Source organism: Serinus canaria, chromosome 4A (genome assembly GCF_022539315.1).
Source record: "Serinus canaria isolate serCan28SL12 chromosome 4A, serCan2020, whole genome shotgun sequence".
Taxonomy (NCBI): domain Eukaryota; kingdom Metazoa; phylum Chordata; class Aves; order Passeriformes; family Fringillidae; genus Serinus; species Serinus canaria.
The window spans coordinates 6,999,221-7,021,107 of record NC_066318.1 but is presented as its reverse complement, the minus strand read 5'-3'; the positions used below and the strand labels follow the sequence as shown (position 1 = coordinate 7,021,107).

At 50.2% G+C, this 21,887-nt stretch overlaps 1 protein-coding gene across 1 annotated transcript in view; it reads right to left on the bottom strand.

Moving 5' to 3' along the window:
* The window catches only part of GPC4 (glypican 4), a 68,024-nt gene extending 54,265 nt beyond the window's left edge, over positions 1 to 13,759 (bottom strand). Inside the window, exon 1 of the mRNA XM_050974605.1 lies at positions 13,591 to 13,759. Within this exon, the coding sequence (XP_050830562.1) occupies positions 13,591 to 13,759 (169 nt within the window). The remainder of the gene's footprint in view (positions 1 to 13,590) is intronic.
* Between the last annotated feature and the right edge of the window lie 8,128 nt (positions 13,760 to 21,887).

Below are 21,887 nucleotides of genomic sequence, written 5' to 3'. Positions count from 1 at the left end.
TTGCACAGGCTGTCCACCCAACTTTGATCCCCTCTCTTGAACAGCAGCTGGGCTTGTGCAAAGAGCTTTGGTGGGGTGGGAAAACAACACTCTGGGCTGACAGCACCCAACTGCACCAGGGGACAATTGCACTGAGGTTTTGCAGGCAGTGAAGGGGTTTATTTTGTCTCCTTAAGCACAGCCCTGAGCAACCTGGGGGGAGCAGGGAGTGCAAACAGGACCTTTGCCATCCACCTCCTGTTGAAATCCAGCAGCAGGAAGGTAAACAGCCCTGGCACTGTGAGCCCCAGGGAGGGAATGGCTGATTAGAAGGATGGGATGGATTTACCAGTTGTGTTAGTCTTTCTGAAGCAGGAAGAGGAGCTCTCCTCCCTCCCCACAGCCACTGCTGTGTCCTGGCTCCCTTCATCAGCAGAAATACTCCATGAAATAAAGCTTGCTGCTAAAAAAAGTCTGGAGGAGCCATGGGCAGCCCCTGCAATGGGGAGGCACTGAGCAACTCGCCAGCTACGTGGGGAGATCCTGGCAGGGCTGAGACAAGGCTTTGGCAGGAGGGCTGCCCTCTGTGGCAAATCCACGTGGGCTGGGTGTCTCCAGTGGGTGACACTGTGCTGTGACCAGAACAGCTTCCTGCTGCGGGGATGGACCCGTCCTGGGGATGCACCCAGACCAAACAGGCCAAGCAGCAGCCAGACAAAGGCCTGCAGCAAAGCTCTGATGGCCATGCTGGTTCAAAGCCATGTGCCTGGGGCTCAGCCAAGAAGATAAATGCAGGGAGCACAAAGGACACAGAGGGCAGAAAACCAGGAGCCAGAAACTATCCCATGAGAGACCAAGTGCTGGCCACCACCCCGTCAGTGTTTCTGTCCAAAGGCCAAGACTTACTTTTCTTTCTAAATACTACCCCTCCTGCTTAAAACAGAAAATAAAAAAACAATAAAAATAAAGTTCCCCGCCCTTATACCATAAAGGAAGAGGTAGGAATGGGAGAAGTGTAGCCCTCCAGCCTGGACACCCTTGGAGAAAAGTCCAAGCTAACACTTAAGCCTTGAAGCTTCACTTGAGCCCCCCGGAAGAAGAAGATTTCCAAGACTACCACAGGCTTAGGGACAGCTCCCCTCCTGCTCTTGTGCTATTTTCAAACAATGACATTTCTTCCAAAACAAAGTGTTTTGCAATCCTTGAGCAATTCTTTCCTTTTCCAATAAAAAGTGAAATTCTCTTCATTCTCAGCCAGTTGGGACTCTCAACCACAGGCACAACCACCAGCTCCAAATCCATCCACCCTGCAGATGGCCATGTCACAACCTCAGCCCAGGCTCCTGCACTGCACTGGCTCCAGTCAGGTCTTGCTGCACCACTGCTCACAGAAGACTGGGAAAGGTTAAATTTTAACTTGGAACTCCTTCCCAAAACTGCCTGACTTGTCTTCTGAACCTCCCTCCTGTAATTGAGGGATTTCACTTAATCTATTTAACTTCCAAGTGTGCTCCTTCTGCCATAACTTGTTTCCCCAAAAAGAAATTGCTTAATGTCTTGCAATATTTATATATATATATATAACTGAAAATCCATGGAGCTGAATATGACCTATTTCTCATAGGAATATAAGTATTTCCAGGTCCTAGCAAAGGCACAGTAAAAGTAGCTCTACAGCAAAATGAAACTGAAGCCAATAAAGAGATTTGATTTGAAAGAAATTAATATGAATCAAATCCAAGGCAACGGGTTTCATGGCACAATCTGCCTATGTTAACTGCCCAGTAGTCTCCCAGACTGCCAGTCCAAAGGCAACACACAGTAAAATTTACATTCTGTGGTCACTCAGACAGACATCTGGTGCAAAGGCTTGCACTTTAAAATAAAAACCCATTGAAAGCACTTCTTAAAGAGCTTTGCAGTTTAAAAACAACACCTAGGAACTATGTGGGACTGAGCAATTTAATCCCAAAAGAAACATGGGCAGTGTCAGTGCTCATCCCTGGATCCAGCTGGGAGGACACAAGGGGTTAAACATGTGGTGGGCTCTTGCAGCAGGAGCATGAAGGGCCTATTTAAAAAGAAGAACCAGAAATAAGGAATTTTGCCAGTTTTTACCCCTGATAAATCCGCATTCCAGTCTGTCAGCTATCTTGTTATCCCCAGAGCTGCTGAAGTGTCTTTGGCTGTAACTATGCATGACTCCAGCTTTGAGTAATGGAAATAAAGTATGTGCATTGCGACTACAGCGTTCCTTTCCCAACCCCAGAAAAAGAAAGGCAGAGCAGGAGGAGATCCTAGAGAAGCTCAGGAATTTTGTACAGAGAAGTTGGAAAGCTGTTCACACCCTACATCAGCTGCCCAATGCACCAAACCCGCCTGGGGAGAGATGCCTACAGCTTCTAGAGGGGATGCCAAGTTTTAGCCTAACACAGCAGCTCTTACTGTCTGCAATAACAAACAAGTAAATACTCTTCCAGATTCACAAGTCCAGTTTAGCTGGCAATTCATAGTCAGCAAACATTTGGAAGCAGTATTGTAAAATTAAACAAAGCTATCATTTACAGGAAACCCTGCCTCGAGTACAAATTATAGAGTTGTTAAGTTTATCTGGGAATGCCTTGCCCCTGAGTGCTGTATAATTATTCCTAAATCTTTCAGGAAAGAATGCAAATATTTTCAAGCCGTAATTCATTGACAAGGAGGAAGTCTCATTTAACCTTTTGTGCATATTTTGATACCTAGAAATTAACCCCTACTTTCCACAACTATTTTCCAGTATCCTACTGAGCCAGTTGGGCAGCAAGTGGACCCACAGCCCTCGTTTTGGCCGGGCTGGACAGGAGCACCAGGCTCGCCTGGCATCCCTGCCCACTCCCAGACTGCCTCAACAGCAGCTTCAGGGCTGGTTTGGAGCAGCACCGTGCCAGCCAGGCTGCTCCCCTCACAGAGCTTTCCCCATAAGGAAGGCTGCTGAAAAGACTGGCTGTTCTCACAGGAGTTACAGCAAGAAGAGGTATAAAGGAGCCTTTAGTAATGCAGAGGGCTGAGTTATGTGGAGTTTTCACTAGCGAGGCGCCTGCACCAGGATCCCCTTGGTGGGCTGGATTCAACAGGGCTGAGCAGCCCTGAGCCCCATCTCTTCCAGCCTACTCCACCCACCAAGCCATTGCTCCTCAACCAGCCCCAATTAACTCATGTTGATTAGCAGAAGCCACATGGCCAAAAGCAGTCACACCTTTCCCAGCCCCCCATAAAAGTGTTTTGTTTTGGAAAGAAGAAGCTCAACTCATCCTCTGCTCAGGACCCTCCAGCATCCAGACCTTAATCTACCAGTGGCAACAAACTGAGATATATATCTAAAGAAACAGTCATTGCAGCCAAAGGGGAGAGAGCATGCATCCCCCAGGAGACACCTGCAAAGCCACACATACAGACCCCACACTCCCCATGGCACCCCTGGGTGAGCACCCACTGCTCCATGGGGACCCATTCTGCTCCAGCCCAGTGCTGTGCCAGGGTCAGCCACATCCTCCAGCTCTGAGACCCTCATGAACCCACTACTATGCTACAAATGAAAAAAACCCACCCAACCAAACAACAGCCAGCCTTACCTTTTCAAAGGCAGCACTCACGCTATTGTATTTTCCTCCAAGTGACATTATTAATTCAGAAGAGCTCAGCAGTGGGTGTTATCCCCTGGTGCTCACAGCAGCCCCTGGGCACAGCAGCTGGGTGCTGCAGGAGGCAGGCACCTGCAGCTTGGGAGCATCACCACTGTTCAAGTTACTCAGACATGGAATGCTAACAAGGTCAGGCTGCAGCAGTGACAGACCAACATCCATGATGCACATCCACTGTCACAGATCAGTGCTTCTGATATGGTGGAACTGGGAGAAAAAAGGACCTGGCTTCTTCCTCTGGGTGGAAGCAGGTCAGTGTATTTCCTCCCTCGGAAGCAGGTAAGCCCGAGAGTTTTCAGTACGAAGATGAGAGAACCTCACACAAAATATATTTGAACCCAACTCCACTAAGATGCCAGGATGCTCCAAACCACTGTGATGAAGCTCCAAACCACCACCTGAGTCCCAGCAGTACAAAACCTCTCCAGCTCCTCTCCTATCCAGTGAGCAGCTGTGAGCTTTCTTCCATGCCTGGAGCCGGGAAAGGAAGGCCAGGCAGGCACAGAGCCCTTGCACTCCCTCCTCATCCCACTGCCATGCTCGGGGAGCAGGGAGGCAGGAGCATGTAAAACCAAACCAGCGAGCATTGCACTGGAAGAAAGCAATCTCATTATGAGAGCTAATGAAAGCGAACCACAATTATTATGTAAACAGCGCTGAATCATTAGCAGACGCTATTAAAGCCATTTTTCCCCCCACCGAGAAGAAAAGCATATTGCCCTATGGCACCCTCAGTTCTGTCTCTAAACGGAGCCAAAACTCAGGAGGAAGCCTGTTTGTTTTCCTCCAGTCCAAACTAAACCAGCAGCACCGCTCTGACCCCTGATCTGCATGCCGGGTGTTTGCCAGCTGCTCCCAGTGCCTCTGCCCAGGCAAAGGGGCAGGGGCACTACTGCCTCACTGCCTTGGCTCACCAGGCATCCTGTGCTCCCCCAGGAATGGCCACCACACTTTAGAAACCCTAGGGTTGGCAGGTACACAAAAAAAAAAGTCCAGCCTGCACTATTCAGAGCAAAGGCAAAGCCTGCCTGGGTGCCCATACATCACTGGCAAGGGATTCATTTTCCATCAGGCTTGTAATTGTGCCCGTTTCTTTGATCTGTCCCTCCCATGGGAATGGGCCAAGGAAAGTCAAGGATGGTGCAGGAGGTTATTTATCCCCCTTACTGCATGGCTCTCCCTATCACTAATTTCTTTCCAATAGCAGCACTCACCACAACTGGGTGAAGCTGCTTGCTCTTTAATCTTCCATGGGGCAAAGTTACCTTTAAAACACACAAACAAGCCAGCTCCCTTACACAGAGGACACTGCCAGCCAGTTGGCTATAAAGACACTCAAACAAGATCCTCATGTTTGTAGGAGAAGCAAAAAACTGTGTTTCAGCCCAGTAAAAATCCTGTCTCCATCTTTATGTTCCAAGAATGCTGAATCAAAACAGGCTCAACTCTTTTTAAAGAGGAGAGTACAAAGAAGCAAAAAGTTTGTATTAAAACCCATGTAATCTTTTTTAAACACCATTATTAGAACCTGTAGTACCAGCCAAGAGTGATTTATCACCCCCTGTCATCACAGCCTGCAACACAGAGCTTTTTATACCAAACTGTCAATGCTACAAAGCTAAAGCCCCAGCTCATAATTTCTTAAAGCTGGTCCTCTGCTGCCAGCAAATCCCCTAAACCCTGGGATTTGGGGGTCCAGAGCACTGCTGCTCCTCCATCAGTGCCATGCAGAGCGATGTGACCCAGCCCAGAGCATCCAGCACAGGTTCTGCACTGTGCTCCCGAGCAGGAGGATGTTATAAGTCAGTGTAGGTAAACAAATTACCCAGGGTTATTTCAGCTTCTTTCAAAAGGAAAGTCAACGGGCCATAAAGGCTTTAACTGCATTTTCCGATGCAAGAAGGGACGGACCTTGAGGTGCCTGGTTTTCACAAGGCAAGCGGTCAGAGCTCTCTGAAAACCAGACACCCTGACATTTGGGGTTTTCCTGTGAAGTTGTTACTCTAACACACCCCAAATCACCAGTAATTTCTAGAATAGCAATACAAACCACAAGAGGTTAAACTGACTGCACATTACTTAAACTAACCTAAGGGTGACCCCTGGAAAGGAACAGCTATTGGATGTTGTGGTTCTGTAGAAACTCAATTACCAAAGCCAATTTCCTATGAGCATTTTTAAAAAAGGAAAAAGAAGGGAAAAAAAAAAAAGGCAGCAACAATGCTGACAATGTGTAAGGGCCACATATTTTCACCTCCTGAAAGCTGCAGCCTCGCCTGTATAAGAACTGCTCCTATTCCCACAAAAATGTTCAAACATATTTTAAACATTTCATCATTGTTTGCTCCCATCTGAATTTGCTTAAAATCCAGACAATTCTCAGCTTCTAAATTGGAAACATTAAGAGAAATACTCCTCCAAAATCCTTTGCTCAGGGTAGCCCCTCTCCACCATCCATGTACCTTTCCAACACCAAAACTTGCAGAGAAAGAAGTGCCTCACAGGGAACTCCCACAAATCCAAGGCCATCAGCCACTGGTTGTGTAAGCCACAGAAAATATGAGTAGAAAGACAGGAAACTAAAAGATTTTATTTCCCTCTTTAGAAGATGGACAACAAAAAAAGTATTTCTAAGAATGTTTTCAGGGAGGTGGGGAATCTGACAATGCTTACATTGGGAAAGAGGTTACTGTAGTTCTAATTTCCCATTAAAATCAACACTGAGTAGCCCTTAATTAAGATTGATCCCACCAGCTGGTACCCCCACACACGCTTCTTGAGCACCATCTCCATCCTTTCAAGCATTTTGCCAGTGAGGTGATGCACTGCTGCCCTTGAGGAACATCACCCCATCCCACCTCCCTCCTCTCCCAGGACCCACAGAGACATGAGAGGTGACAGACTGCAAGGCACAAACTAGCAGGGAAGATAATTGTGCCAACCGTGGCCATTTTCAAACAGAAAACACCAGCCTAAGAAAACTTCCACAGCCACATCCTCACGGGGCAAGGCCTGCCAACAGCCCACACGGCTGCCACCAGCTCTGCACACATAAAGCCTCCAACACTTTTCTCACCAGGTTCCCTCTTCCCAACATGCTATTTTTATCTGAGCACCTTTCCCGGACCAGAAAGATGTAAACAAGAAGAAAATTCTCTGACACAAACATGGTGCTTCTGCCACAGCCTCTGCACACTGCACGGGCAAAGAAAAACACAAAATCTCTCCTAGAAAAGCAAAATAGTTTCATGAAACACTTCTTCAATAAACCAGGAAGCAGGTAAGACAGGCTACAACAAAGTAGTAATCTCTTTTAATTAAAAATCTTGGCAATTAAAAAAAAGAATTCACACAGCAGCTTTCTTCCCGAGATGCACAAACCCCAGTGAAGAGCACAAACTGCACCTCTCAGGGCACCAGAGGGGTTTGCCATGGGGCATCTTGGAGCACACAAGGTAATTTAGGGAACAAGAGGGAAACTTACTGGGTCCTCACATTGCTTAGCAATGGGAGAAGGAAGTTATCTTCATAATCTCAAAAGAAAGAGAAAGCAGGAGGAATGTGAGGAATGCGGGGAGGTTATTGCCCGGGAGACTGGGACTGGCAGCTCACTCTCAGCCTGGCCGCCAGCGAGGAGACACATCCTGACCTCTCTGGCTAGCAAGAATGTCCAGCCCCCCCCGCCAAAAAAAAAAAAGGCAGAACAAAAGCAAGTAATAAAGAATTTTGCAGCAGACTGAATAATCCTGATGCTCTATCCTGGTGCTGCCCACACCTGCAGGAGATGTCAGGGACTGAGCCTGTGTGCAACTCCACACACATGCACATCCACAGAAGTCCCTGTTGAGTCCATGGAAACGGCCATGTGTGAAGGGGACAGGATATGAGAAGCACACATCTGACACCTCTTGAGAAGCACTGGCAGTCCTTCCCCAGCCATGCAGGTTCCAGGGTTGGCAACCCATTGCACAGAACCAGGATAGTGGGGTCTGCACAAGCCACCATCCAACACCAAGAGCAGACTAAGGCATCACAGACCTCACCACAGACATCACCACCTCAAGGAACTGGGACCTTTCCAGCCTGCTGACAGAGGTCCCAGCCCCATGGGGCAGATGCTGCCTGCTCCTCCAAGACAGAAAATGCTCATCTGGAAGCTTTTCCCATCAGAGCCATCTCACACAGCAGTGATGCTTTGTCCCGAACTTCCTTGGCTCCACAGGTACACCAAGGAAATACCGGGGCAGAGGGCAGATGCAGAGACCCAAAACAGCACCTTGCTGTCGTGTTGGCCATGCTCTGCTGCTGTTTCAGTATGAATAAAAAGCCTGTTGACATATGAAAGCCACAGAAAATCTCCCTGAAACTACAAAACAGTACTGAAAACATTGTGCAGCTCAGGCCTTCTGCACAATGTACACACTCCTATTCAGCCTCTTAAAAAACAGCTACATGTCTAAGGAAACATCTGATAATTAAGGCAATTTTAACAATAGATAATAATTTGACTATGAATTGTATGGAATGTAATGACTGCTTATTCTGGCAGAAAAAACAGAACTTTCTATGAAGTGCCTGCCAAGGAAAACGATACTCCCACTCAGCCCGGACCACTGCGAGCAGTTGCTTCTAACCACATGCTTCACGCTGCCGGCTGCTAGGACACGGAGCGCCGCTGCAGCCGAACAAAACCCCGCGCTGCACACTCGCAGGGACAGGGAAAGAAAGGCGCGTCCCGGCGAGCGGCGGCCGAGCCGCGCTCGGAGCCGTGACTCAGCCGGGAGCCGCCGCCAGCCCCTGCCAGCCCTGCCGAGCCGCCAGCGCTCCTCGGTGGCCTGCGGGCAACTCGCACGCTGCCAGCTCCCCCCTCCCGCTGCTCCCAGTTGCTAAATGACATTAGAGGCGGCTAAAAATACTTCAAGCGATTCTGTCGTTTAGTTTTCCGTGCCAGCCAACTTGGCCGCGGGGATGTTCTCTCCAGTGGTCGCGTCCCCAGCCACGGGTGGCCAGGTAATCAGTGCAGGTAATCAGAAAACCCCCTGCCCGCCAAGAACCACTGCATTCACCGGACAGCAGTCATGGCAAGTAGGTACAGCTCGAGGCCAGGTCACACCACACCTTCAAACAGACCTCAAGGATGACCAGGTGTTATCTGGTACTTCTCATAGCACAGCAAGTCCAGAGCTGCCTCCAGCAAACCGACTGCAACAGGCTCGGCAGTGCCAGACAGCCGAGTAACACTGGCCTGGAGGGGATCCAGAAACCCCTTCTCAGCTGGAAGAGGCCACATGGAAGAGAAGCATGTGAAAAACTAAAGAAGCATTTGCTGAACTTGACATGTAAAACAATGGGCTGGTTTTGGCTGCAGTAGAGTTAATTTTCTTCACAGTGGTTAGTATGGGACTGTGTTCTGGATTTGTGCTGAGCATAGGGTTGATAATACAGAAAAGTTTTTGTTATTGCTGAGCTGGGCTTACACACAGCCAAAAAGTATTTTCTGCTTCTTGTACTGATATGCTGAGGAGGAAGTTGGAGGAAGAGACACAGCTGGGACAGGTGACCCCAACTGACCAAAGAGAGATTCCAGACCATATGACATCATGGTCAGTCTATAAAGTGGGGGGGAGAAGGAGAAAGGGGAGGACATTTGGAGTGATGGTGTTTGTCTTCCCAAGTCACTGTTACATGTGATGGGGCCCTGCTTTCCTGGGATGGCTGAACACCTGCCTGCCCAAGGAAACACTGAATTCCTCACTTTGCTTGCATGCTCAGCTTTTGCTTTCCCTGTTGAACTATCTTTTTATCAACCCATAAGTTTCCCACCTTTTACCCTTTTGGTCCTCTCCCTAATCCTTTTGGTAAGGAAGTGAACGAGTACCTGTGTGAGGTTTGGCTGCTGGCTGGGGTTAAACCCCAACAAACAGCAGTGCAAACAAAGCAGCCATCCTGACTGACCAAGGGCAGGACACAAGGACACAGCACCTACTGACAGCCATAAATACAGTGGGGACAAGTGAGCAGCAGGACATCAGGGCACACCGCCCACAGTCACTTTGGGCAAGGTCCCAAAGTCCAAAAATCAAGGGTCAACTGATTTCCTCTGCCATGGAGAAAGAACTGCTCTCACAAATAAATGCAGCTATTCAATTAATTTGGTTTAAACAGAGATTAATTACACTGAACACTTCACTAAGACTGAACAGAGTGCTGCTTGCACCCAGCAAAGGCAGGCTCCAGGTTTGATCTGTGCTCTCCACCACTGCCAGGAGAGAAGGGATGCCACGGCTGAAGGAATTTTGCCAGTTAACTGGCTACATTTTCCACCAACAGGGAAGATGGTTTTGGTTTTTTTTTTTTCTCCTTTTCAATCCAGGAAAAGAAACATCTAGTTCTTCCAATTAGCAGGAAAAGGGAAGGAATTTCCGCCTGTTTAACACCTGAGGGCAAGAAGCAGCCTTTTGAAAGAAAGGTTGGGTGGGGGCTTTTTGTTTTTTAAATCACAGCCACCTACTGCGGGTCTCCAGATGCCACCGCACCAACTCACTTTGCATTTCATTCTGCAGCCCCAGCAGACCAACCAGGGTAAGCAGCCCCTTCAGATGGTCACTCCGGGGAGTTTAGCCCCATCAGGACAGCTTGGAGACACATGGGATCCATAAGGAACATTCTGGGTAGAGTTTGAACAAAGTCAGTGGCTCCAGGACCCAGAACTTCCCAAGATGTGACCCGTCCTTGGGAAACTGTCAAAGTCATCTTAAAAGCAGTCAGAGGCTGGTGCTCTGCCCACACCACCTACTATCTACATGCTATCAAGAGTCAGGTTTCACAAACCAACTATGTAGACATCAGGTCTACGAAAGCACTGACCTCTCCAGCAACAGCAAGACTGCATCTCACCACTGCCAGGAGCTTTGCCACACACATCACAGGGCTACAGGGGCAGAAGCCACTCAGGAACACTCAGGTACAAAGCAGCACCAAAGGGCCACGGGTTATTAAAAGCTTCCACGCAGATTTACAGCAGTAGACTCTGTTTATACCTCTAACACCAAAGAGACATAAAAGGAAACAAGTTCTCTATGTCCCACACCACAAATAACCCATTTTACACCTCTTATCAAGCAAGCAGTGAGTTGACCAGCTGTGCACTTCTTTCAGAAATGCCTAGGTACTTCAGCAAGCTATAGCCTGCTATTTATGCATACTCTAATTAGGTCCTAAACCTCGTCTAAATAAATATTAAAGTGAACTCCTGGGTAATTATGGTGAAGGAGCAGCCTTTTAATGCCACTGAAATAGCAATGATACAGATAAAATGCCTGCTGGAATGAACATTTCCTTGAAAGAAAAAAGTTTGCACATCTGCTGCTCCAGAAGAAAATAATGTGGCCAAAAAATCCATGTAAGATGCTATAAAACCCCAAATGACTCCCATGGCCTTCCAGTGAGGATGAGTTTCACTTGCTGTCACACAGCCCAGTGCAGGGACACATCTGCCTGCACCACACAGCTGCTTTATTTTTCAATCCAAGGCCAACATTTTGTAGGATCAGTAATCCCCAACAGCAAAGAAATCACTACACTTACAGAAACAAATCTACTACAGCTTTTGGAACACCTTTTCACAAAGATGCTAGGAAGTTTCTGTCTGCACTGTGATCTAACGCAGCTTGCTAAGACGATGTGAGAATAAAGCATAATCTATCAAATCACTACAAAAATCTAACAAAGAAGTTGATGCACTTCAGACATGAACAACCATGCATCCACACATCATTCCATCAGCATTCATGTGTCCCACTGAAGCCTCCCCAAGCTGTCCTCCACCAGTTTGGTGAGCAGAGAGGTGCCATCAAGCAGAAATCACCAGTTTCCACCATCACCCCAATGAGATACTTGGCCAAGCACATGGCTCATTCCCTCACACACATTTATCATGTTCCCACCGATAGCCAGGCGCCCAGGTAACGGCCTGTCCAAACCACTTACTCCCCTGATGGAAAACACGCCACTTATCACCTGAAACACCAGCTGAAATCAAAGCTTTGGCAAGTGACTCTTTTCTGGAGACACAATACACACCACAGACCTCTCACCCTGGTGCCAGACCTCAGCCTCCAGCTTTATCACCTGGCCCACGGGACTGCAGTGCCCTGTGCTGATCCCAGAGGTGAAGTTCTCCACTCTGAGAAAGCTCAACACCAGCAATGGGACTGGTGGTTACATCTGCCTACCCCAGCGGAGCAGCAAGAGGGGCGATCTGGAGCCTCTAAAAGCAACCCACGCCAAAACCACACGAATTCACAGGGGGAACATGAAACTGCAGCAGGTGTAGCACCCCACTCCAGGTTTAATTTTAAATTCAGCCACACTTGAGGTACACCACACTTGAAAGCTGTACACAGCATGCCTCCTTTAAAGACTTCCACCACCCTCTCTGAAATACCCCGCACAGCAAGATTACATTTAAAACACAACTTTGCAAGACCTGTTGCTTTCCAAGCAAGGCCAGACCACAGACTCCCCGAGCCCCTGGAACAGCAACATAACCCAGGCGGTACTTTCAGCATGTCACTGCAGAAAGCCCTTCTTTTGTCAAATAATCTTACCTTGCTCATCACTTTTCTCAAACAGACAACAGCTTTAGAGCTTCAAATGGAAGCCCTGTCAGCATGATCTACTCCTGACATTCTCCAAAGCTCACCGAGTCATCTTAAACAATAATATATAAAATAATGACTAGGTCAAACCTTCCCAATACTGGACTTAAGGGGAAGTCTGCTCACGTTCTGATCCTACACTGATGAGGGCTGGACTCAAATGCAAGACTATTTATTAGAGACCATTTTACAAAGCAGGCACAGTGAAGGGGCGAGAGTATTTTAACTGCAACCAGTCAGACGTTTCTCATTAAAATATTTCTTGGAGAAGTAAACGGGCCTGCAATTTTATTCAAACAGATGTAGGCTAAATGCATATCATTAGTCTGACAATACAAAAGCACAAGCGACTGAAATGATTTCAATTTTGTCAGTGAAAAGGATAATGTATGCATATCTGGAGGGCACACCAATGGTAAAGATTACCCCCAGCTTCTATCTGAGCCGTCTAAAGGTATTTACTTGGGGTCTGTCTGTGTTGTGACAGTGTCCCAGACCGAAATGAATGCCTCCAACACTCCACATTTTTGAGCCATTCAGTCATGCATTTTTGTTATTGTTGAAAGTAGTGCGAAATTGCAGTGCATGAGCTGGAGTCCTTGGTGGTCTCCGAGGATTCCAGCTAAAAAGGCACTTCCTTTGTTCCGCGGAGAATGCGGTCCAGTAGGTCATTCAGAAGGGGAAATAAAAGCAGCGGCCCTGGGAGGGAGATGAAGGATGAAACAAAAAGAATAAAATGTTTTGGGTGTGAGCACATTAGCTACCATTTCCTACTGCTGCCGGCTGCGAGCACTCCTGTCCCTAGGATGCGCAAGTACCTCGGGACGAAGGTTGAGAGAAGGAAGAAAGGAAGAAAGAAAGAAAAAGAGGGGGAAAAAGAAAAAAAAAAAGAAAAAAAAAAAAGCCATGTCTCAGTCCCTCCTCTAGCAGCCGCCGGGCACCGGGGCGGGACGGGCCGCCCGCTCCCCACCGGGGCGAGCGGCGACCCAAGGACAGGAGCGCCCGCGCCGCCGAGCCGGGAGCGGGGCCGGCAACAGGCGCGGTCCCGCCCGGCACGGCCCGCCACGGGGGGCGGGCAGCCGCGCCGGGACCCTCCGCGCGGGATGGGCGCCGAGCTCCGCGGAGCCGAACCGAACCGCGCCGAGCCGGGCAGGGCGCCCCGAGCCGAGCTCCGGGCCCCGCGCCGGAGGGAGCCGGGACCGCGCACCCCGCGCTCCGCGGGGCCGAGCCGAGCGCGCACAAAGGCGGCAGCGACGATCGCGACTCACCGCTGATCTCGTGGCTGGGCGCCTCGCTCTGGCTGAAGCCCTTGGCGGCGTAGAGCCTCCGCACTTCGGAGCAACTTTTGGCGCGGGGCTCGGCGGCCAGCAGCAGCGGCAGGCTGAGGGCGGCCAGCGCGCACAGGAGGGGCGGCAGGCAGCCGCGCCGCCGCGGCATGGTGCGGGCGGGCAGGGGCCGCAGGGGCCGCCGCGGCCGGGCGAGCGCGCCCCGAGGCTGGAGCCGGCGCTCCGCCGAGCCTGCCCCGCCGCGCCCCGCAGCAGCCGCGCCCGCTGCCCTGCGCCCCGCTCCGCTGCGGCTCCGCTCCGCTGGCCCGGCGTGCGGCGGCGCTCCTCGAACTTGGCCCGGCAGGAAGCACATGGGGTGGTGGTGGAGGAGGAGGAGGAGGTGGAGGGAGGCGGGGAGGGCGGCAGCCAAGCAGGATCGCGCAGGGCCGGGACAAGCCTCTGCAGCCCCCGGGAAAATCAGGAGCTGGGATCCGCCCGCCCAGCGAGGCGGAGCGGAGCCCGGGGCTGCCCGCCCGGCCGGCCCCGCGCGGGCGCTCCCTCCTGCGGAGAGCCCCGGCTCTGCCCCGCACGGGCACACCCGCCCGGAGCCGGGCTGGCAGCGCTCGGCTCGACAGTTCCCACCTGGCACCCACGCTCCCGCCCAGGCCGGCTCCGAAGTGCCCCGCGAGGGAAAGAGATTCCCCGGAAGGGCTGGAACGGCTGGCTTTGCTCTGCCTCCTGATCTGGAGCTGTAGTTGGTTCAGCTCTGCCCCAGGTTTAATAGGTTCACTACGCTGATGAATTTTGACATGGCTGTGACAGGTCTGAACTATGTGCATGAAAGACTTGTCAAAACCGACATTTTTCCACCAATCTTCTGCTTCCAAGAGTTTAACAGGGCAAAGGCCTCAGGAACACTGACATCAAGGTGCTCCAGTCACTCTCCTTCATACCCCAGTCCCAGCACACACACACATGCACAGATGTAAAGAAGCCCTGCTGAACCCTTGGACCAGAGTCCAACAGTTGCTCCTTGCTTCAGTTTACTGAAAAATCACAGACACAGTATTGCAAGAATGACAAGCACTGTCATAATTTCCCGAGGCTGCAATGTCGCTTAAAGGGTCTGCTCAGCCCTTGCTCCCTGTCATGGTGAGGTCTCCATGTCCTTGTCCCCTGGGTGTGGGTGCTGCATGGGGAGCTGTGTCCTGCTGCAGGGTCTGTGCTCAGTGCTGTGTCTCAGCACAGGGTAATGGCCTGGTGATAGCATCATTTAAGAAAAATAAATGTGCAGTGGTTTACAATACAGTGCTCTTCTATGAGCTTCATTTCTCTCATTGCCACAGTGGGGAAGGAAAGGCTGAAACAACAGCAAAGGCAGTCGGCAGCTTCACCCCCTTGCTCCCAAGCTTTTGCTACCAAAAGTCTGGGTGGATCAGGAAGAAAAGTTGCTCTATTTATTTCCCCTGTGAGAGCAAAGCACAGCCATGCTGTCCTGCCAGGCACTTCTCCTAGGAACAAGATGCTCATCCAGCTCTGAGCTTTCCAGCGGCGAGGCTGGCAGCTCACCACAGCCTTGGGGCAGCACAGGCTGCTGCAGTCACAAATCACACCAAAAGAAGGGGAAAACCACATTACCACAGCCCAGCCTGCATCAGCCACAATAGAGAGGCTTGTGCTGCAGCAGGGCTTCCCTCTGCCTGGGTGCAGGGAGCATCCCCTGGCTGCACAGAAAATGGGCCCCACCATCCCCAGGGGAAAAAAAAAAAAAAAAAAAAAATTTGCTTTATCATGGTTTAAAAAGTCTCCACCAGCCGTCCTGACGGAAAGGGGTGTAGGGATCTCAGTCATCCTGCCATCCGCTGGGGCCACTCACACTAAGCTGGTGAGACAAGCCAGGCCAGAAGTTCTCATGAAGTTATAAAGTGTCCTGAGAGGGAATAATCCTCTAGGATCTGGCCCTGCAATGTATGACTGAGTTCTGGTTTTCAAAGCACTACCTCACCCTCCCAGCCTTTATTTGAAGAGACAATGTGAATTTTAAAGAGAACTCAGCAGGGAGCACTGCATTTTTTATTCCAAAGTGAGAGAGAAAACGAGAGTGAGAAAGTCTGTGGGGTTAGAGACAGCTTGCCATTTGTTGTTTCTCATAATCCCATACCTCCGTGGGATTTAAGAAACCTCCTGAAAAACACGGAGGGTTTTGTCAAATACTTGCTCAAGTAGTTAAATCAAAGGCTGAAGCAAAACAATGGAACTGCCTGAAAATTTTCATGAAAAACTCCTTTTCTTTTTTTTTTTTTTTTCTTTTTTAAGGAATGGAAAAGTAGCCTCTCTCAAAAGAGAATTTTTTTCTCTGAGTTTTTTGCTTTCTCCAGCATTTTTGCACATCTGGCCAACCCTCCCCAGCCCCCTCACCCCAAACTGCTCGAGCAATCTCCCTTTCCCAGGAGAAAAAGATGGAGAAAAGCAGAGGAAAAAACTCATGGTTTAGTTTTAAAAAGACTGAAAACTCCTGACTTTGCATGTCCCCCAAAACTCTTTTCTCTCCATCAGCATTCCTGTCCCCAGACTCTGTGTTACTTTTCCAGCCCTATCTGAAGGCCTGCTGTGGTGGCACAGGATGCTCCTCCATCCTGGGCTCATGTCCCCATCTCCCCTGCCTGGCAGAGAGTGCTGCCTGCTAAACTTCCAAAGCTGTTTCGTCTCCACCTGCTCACACTCAGCTGTGTCTCCTCTCTTATTTGGGGGGATCCCAGAAAATTGCAGCCCTGCCAGCTTTTTAGAGAGAAGGAAGGGCAGGGAAGGAGAAGCCAGATAAGATATGTTTCTCCACAGTTTCTTTTTACCTTCTTCCCATGTGCTGCCTCTCCTGCCCAGCTCAGACCTCCAGCCACATTGCTCCTGCCCAAGCCTTCATCCACACAGCAAAGTTATGCTGGTTTAATTACAACCACTTTGAATCCACTGTAAAGGAATCAGCACAAACCCTCTATGGGGGTGTGGTTAAGTCACGATAAATCTTATTGGGATCAGCTGAGCCCACTGGCTTACATTAAAAATTGGTACACATAATTGCCAACTGCACAGGATTCCCAGGATCAGTTGTAACTTCAAGTTGGCAGGAGTGGAGCACTTCTCTAGCACTGGCAAATCTTGGCAGCAGAGAGGAACACCAAGCCTGGCTGCAGCACCAATTACATTCAAAAATCCCTCTAGAGTTATATGAGGGCTTAAGCTTTTGGTCTGATTTAATTCTGGTCCTGGCCATAGGTCTGCCACAACCCCGCAGTGTTTCCAGTCATTTGTCAGGGAGTTTACTGGGGGGTTGTACTGGGATAAAGATTTCAGATGTAGCTGTTTAGGAAAACCTGGCTGAATGCTATCCTTGGCCTGGCTATCATTAAGGATGATTAAATCTTACACTCTGGTAGGAAAGTCTGGGCCACAAGGAGGTCAGAAAGTGTTGAAAGGGAACTGGACAAGCATGTCTTCCCAGCTCCAGCTCATCAGCAGGGGATGGCTCGGGGTAAACCTGAACCAGGCAAGCTCCTGAACAGCCGGCTGGAATGAGGGATGCTCAAGTGGAAACAGTCTGCTTTGATAAAACCCCAGATGCCACAAATTTAGGGGTGTTTAATCCAGGGCATCTGTCATGAGGATGGGGGATCCTGCTAGTTGCAAAATGATGGTCTGAATCTGGTTTCTGAACGTCAACAGCCTGATATTTTAGGGCAAGCAGATCTAGTGTTTTGCCATGGGCTGATGTCTCTATTTATTTGTATAACTTATTTTCATCCAAGAGCTATTTCACCCTATAGAGAAGAACAGAAACCTCCTGCAGTAACTGCTCCACTCTGGGACAAGGGGTGGGTTGGTGGGTTATCTCCTTGTTGCCTTCTGTAGGTGGGCTGATGCCAGCTGGATGCAAGGGGCTGTGCACATTGAAGAAGGATGGAAAGATGCTGAAAGTTCGGGGGGATCAGGCTGGCTGTGCAGTGAGGCTGCTGTTAGTGTCACTCAGCTTCCCATGTCTGAAACAGCTTGCAGTGCACTGGGCTTCCTCTGCAGAGCTCAAGACCATCTCCATTTTAGGGAATGCAAGAGTTTGTATCTTTCCCCAGAAGGACAAGAAGTCATCCCAGCTCTGTCCCCAGGCACCACAGGGTGGAGACCTGGGGACACTCAGCTTTGAAGGGCACAGGAATGCACTCACTTTCACAGGCTTTCATGCCTGCACTCCCTAGCTCTCCCAAAAGTGACTGTGTGGCAGATGGCTCTGACGTGTAGCACACTCACACCCAGAGGATAAAAATATTCCCCAACAGATTCCTGGCAAGTGAACGTCAGTCACCATTGCTCCAGAGCTGGCCATGGCTTCCTCTCCTCCTCAATCCCCCATCTGCAGAGAGGGTCCCCAGGCTGCATGTCCCCAGTGGTAGCACACAGATTGGTGCTGGCAGCTGGGCTGACATCCCAGATCCGTGCTGACTCACCTGCACGTCTTCCACAGCACAGCACTTCTGGGGACAGGTCCCCATCGTCCCTGCCCCAGCTGGCCTTACATCTGGCTGCCACTGAGGAGGGGGGAGAGGTGAGATGGGACCCTGTGTGGCCTCACCCAGCCGCTTCTCAGTGTGATGACAGCCATGATGTTTAATTCTCCATCCACACTCACATAATCCTCCTATGACCATGAAGTGGGGCTGAAATGGAGACTGCTTGAGGCAGGGGGATTGAGAGGAACCAGTGGTTGCAGGGCAGAGAAGAAGATGGGTAGCACAATTCAAGGATGACAGAGGAAACAAGCCCCAAACTCGTTCTTGCATTTCCATCCCTTCCCAAAAGCAATCCCCTGCTCAGCCCTCCCTCGGACATTCTGAGCTCTATTTACAGCAGGTATTGCTGCCTGGGCTGATTTATTTTGCTTTATTCCACTCCTAAGAGATGGTTCAATGCTGGTGCCAGCCTGGGCCAGGCACTGGCAGGGTAGGGGCAGAGTGAGGTTTGTGGGTGCTGTGAGCAGTGGCATGGCCATCCCACACACTCCAGAACGTGCAGCCTCCTGGTCCACAGATAAGCTCATCACCCATCTGGAGGGGCCGCAAAACTCTGGAGCTGCAGAGATTAGGACTGGAAAAAGCATCAGACACCTGATGCCTTCTTCCCTGGCCCAGAAAAGCCGACCTCAAGCTGTCCTCTCCCTGTTTGTTCTCAAAATCCCTCCTCAGTCAAGACTGTGCTACAAGTATGTCCCAGCTACTGACTACGTATTTCATTGCACAAAAGCATTTCTTAATGGCTAACCTAAACTTACCTGGCCACAATTCAAGCTGGCTATCTTTTTCCTCCTATCTCCTGTACATGAAGAAAATATACCCTGCTATCAGCACAGCCCAAAGCTCCTGGCACATGTGGCTGGCACAGCACAGCATGGCTGGAGATGACCCCTGTTGCTGTTGGTGGTCCCACCAGCTCTGGGACTTGGCCCCTGCAGACCTGGGGCAGAGGGAACAACCCCATGCACTATTCAGAGCAGCAGGAAATACTCTTCAACATGGAAAGGAGAGAGAGAGGGAGAGGCATGTTCAGAGCAGCAGATAACCCAGCCAGCTGGCACCACTTAAAAATGAGTAATTGCTGCCTATCACCTAAACTCCCTGGTGCCAGCTAAAACACTGGGGAGCAGAGCCAGGAGAAGAGGGAGCCTGTTGCCCCACAGTTGTCAGCAGGGCCATCCCAGTCTCCTCTGATGCTGGGCATCTCCTCTCGTGGCAGTTGCTACCTGTGGGCAGGCAGCTGCTTTCCACAGCAGCGCTGGTTTCCGTGCTCCAGCCCATGGAGCTGCACTGTGATGGGCAGCAGAGAGGCCAGAGCTGGTTTTTGACAACTTGGGAAAGATCAGTGTGAGCTTACCAGGGGGAGCTCCAGAGGTCTTAATTACTGCAACCAGCACTTCATCTGGGGCCTTTCATTCCCCTCAAAGCACTTCCACCTGGGCACCAGTCCAGCAGGCATTTGGTTTGTAGACATCTGCCTCGTTCCAGCAGGGATGCACGTCACTGCCTTTGAGGTTTTGTTAGCAGAGGGGAGCAGAAGTGGCCAACTCCTTTAATATCACCTGAGATCCACAAAGCAAAACAGGTCAAAGGAAAGCAGAGGGAGTACCAGCTCTGAGCAGGACATGACCAAGTCCTGTTCTGTACCAGCCTTCAGTGTCAAGAAAATAATGATATATAAAAGAAATAATGACAAAACTTTTTTTTTTTTTTACCCTCAGGCACTCTTTTAGTTCTGTTTATAGGCTATTTCAAAAGAATTTGTAAACACAGAGTGGAAAATGTTTGTGCTACATGGGGTGGATGTAAACAAAACCCGCTTAAAACACCCACTGCTGCAGGCAGAAGGTCCTGGCAGCACACACTGCTCACCCTTTGGATCACCTGGCTGGACAGGCTGATGTGGCTCCTCTTCCCAACAGTGCACTGCTGGAAGCAAATCCCATGAAGGAGCAAGTTGGGCGAATGGGATGCAGGATGAGTGTTGGCTTAAGTCCTGCTGCTTGAGAGGAGTCACCAGACTTTGCCTTGAACCAAAGTGATCACAGCTCCTGTCCCACTCCCAGGTTCGATGCCAATCAGAGGGTATAGTGCAGGTCCCAGAGGGTGCAACCCTCCTCACCATCCCAGCCCCTAAATGGATTAAGCACCATGCATACCACAGCAGGGATGTGCATCCCTTGCCTTTGGCTCCATCCTCCTTGTCCAGCAGGGCTGGGGCAGCACACTGGTGCATGGTTATAACATGCTGCATGGTTATATCACTGCTGCTTGAAATCCTTTTTTTTTTTAATCTTCTTTTTTCCTTCTCCTCCATTCTTGCCCCTCACCCCCCATGGTTTAAAGTTTTCAAATGAAAATATGCAAGTTGTGACTTGTGGGTAGTGAGTTGGGGCTTGTAAGGAAAGTGGGAGGGAGGAGGGAGGAAAAGAAAGAGTGATCGGCTCAGAATGCCAGCAATTGTTTTTATCCTTTCCAGATGAAGGGAAAAGATCATGTTATTTGTTCAGCATACAGTTCCAGATTTTCAGGAATGAAATCTGAGAGCAACATGTCAACGGTCTGCCTTGAGAGCTGGGGTGGATGGCGGCCTTTGTGCTCCCAAACACCAGCAGGGCCAGCACGCTCAGCTGAGGAAAAAAAAAGGCTCCATTCTCACACTCTGAAGTGGTGGCATTAGATATCAGCAAGATAATGGGCCCAAGGCCTAGCCCTATTTCTTCTCCCAACCCAACGGCCCCAGGCTGCTGGCTTTGATGTACTCATTTATTTGCCTTTTCCTCTCACAGACGATATTTTTAACCGATATTGTGGTTTGGGCATAGACTGGGGAGAAAGGAGGGGGGAAAAAAATGAAAGTCATTTTATTTCAACAGCTGATCAGGAGAGAAGAAAGGAAAAAAAAAGATGAAAAAAACCCCAAAAGCCCAGCCATTGGTTAGCCTGCAGGTCGATGTTTCCTGCTGTAAATCACCCAGGACATGGTGGTCTCGCAGCTGGAGGGAGATCCCACATCAGCCCGGGCACACATGGAAGGCTGAGGCCGGTGCCTGGACAGCCCATGGTCCAGGGCATTTGCACTTGAATCCCCAGGGAGCAGGAGGGAGATGGTGGGGTCAGGGAGGTGGCCAGTGGCGAGATTCAGGCAGGGCTGATTGATGTGCAGAGCCGCGTGGGTGGTCCCGCAGGGATGGGGACAGCAGGAGCAACACTGTCCCCCTGATGTGTCTGTCCAAGGCTGCCCAGCCTGTGCCTTCCCCTGGACTCCAGCAGGCAGGCTGGGAGCACCCATGGCCTTCAGATACATCCAGGGCAGGGTGGGTAAAGAATTAAGAGAGGGAGAAAGCAAAAAAAAATAGAAGAAAGGATTTTTCTTGATACCTTGTGTGACTTCCCACAGCCTCTGTGGGAGCAATGCTCAGCATCCCCAGGTGCACAGGCTGGGAACCTCCCAGGATGACCAGTGCAGGGCTGGGCACAGCCCCACATCTCCTTCCTCTGGAAAAAACATGTCTTGGAGGAGCTGAAGACTGCAAAACACCCTCTGCAGAGCCTGTCACTGGAGGACCTAGCATCCTGCTGGCTGTTATGTCCACAGTTTGCACTCTGGGTTCCATCTTGGTCTAAAAGAGCAGCTCTAGGGTTGTCCCCTCCGTGACTCAGACCTCACTTCCAAAACTGCCTCTGTGCAAAATCACCATCTCTCCTCCTTGCAGCATCCTCCCCTGCCTGCCCCCCAAA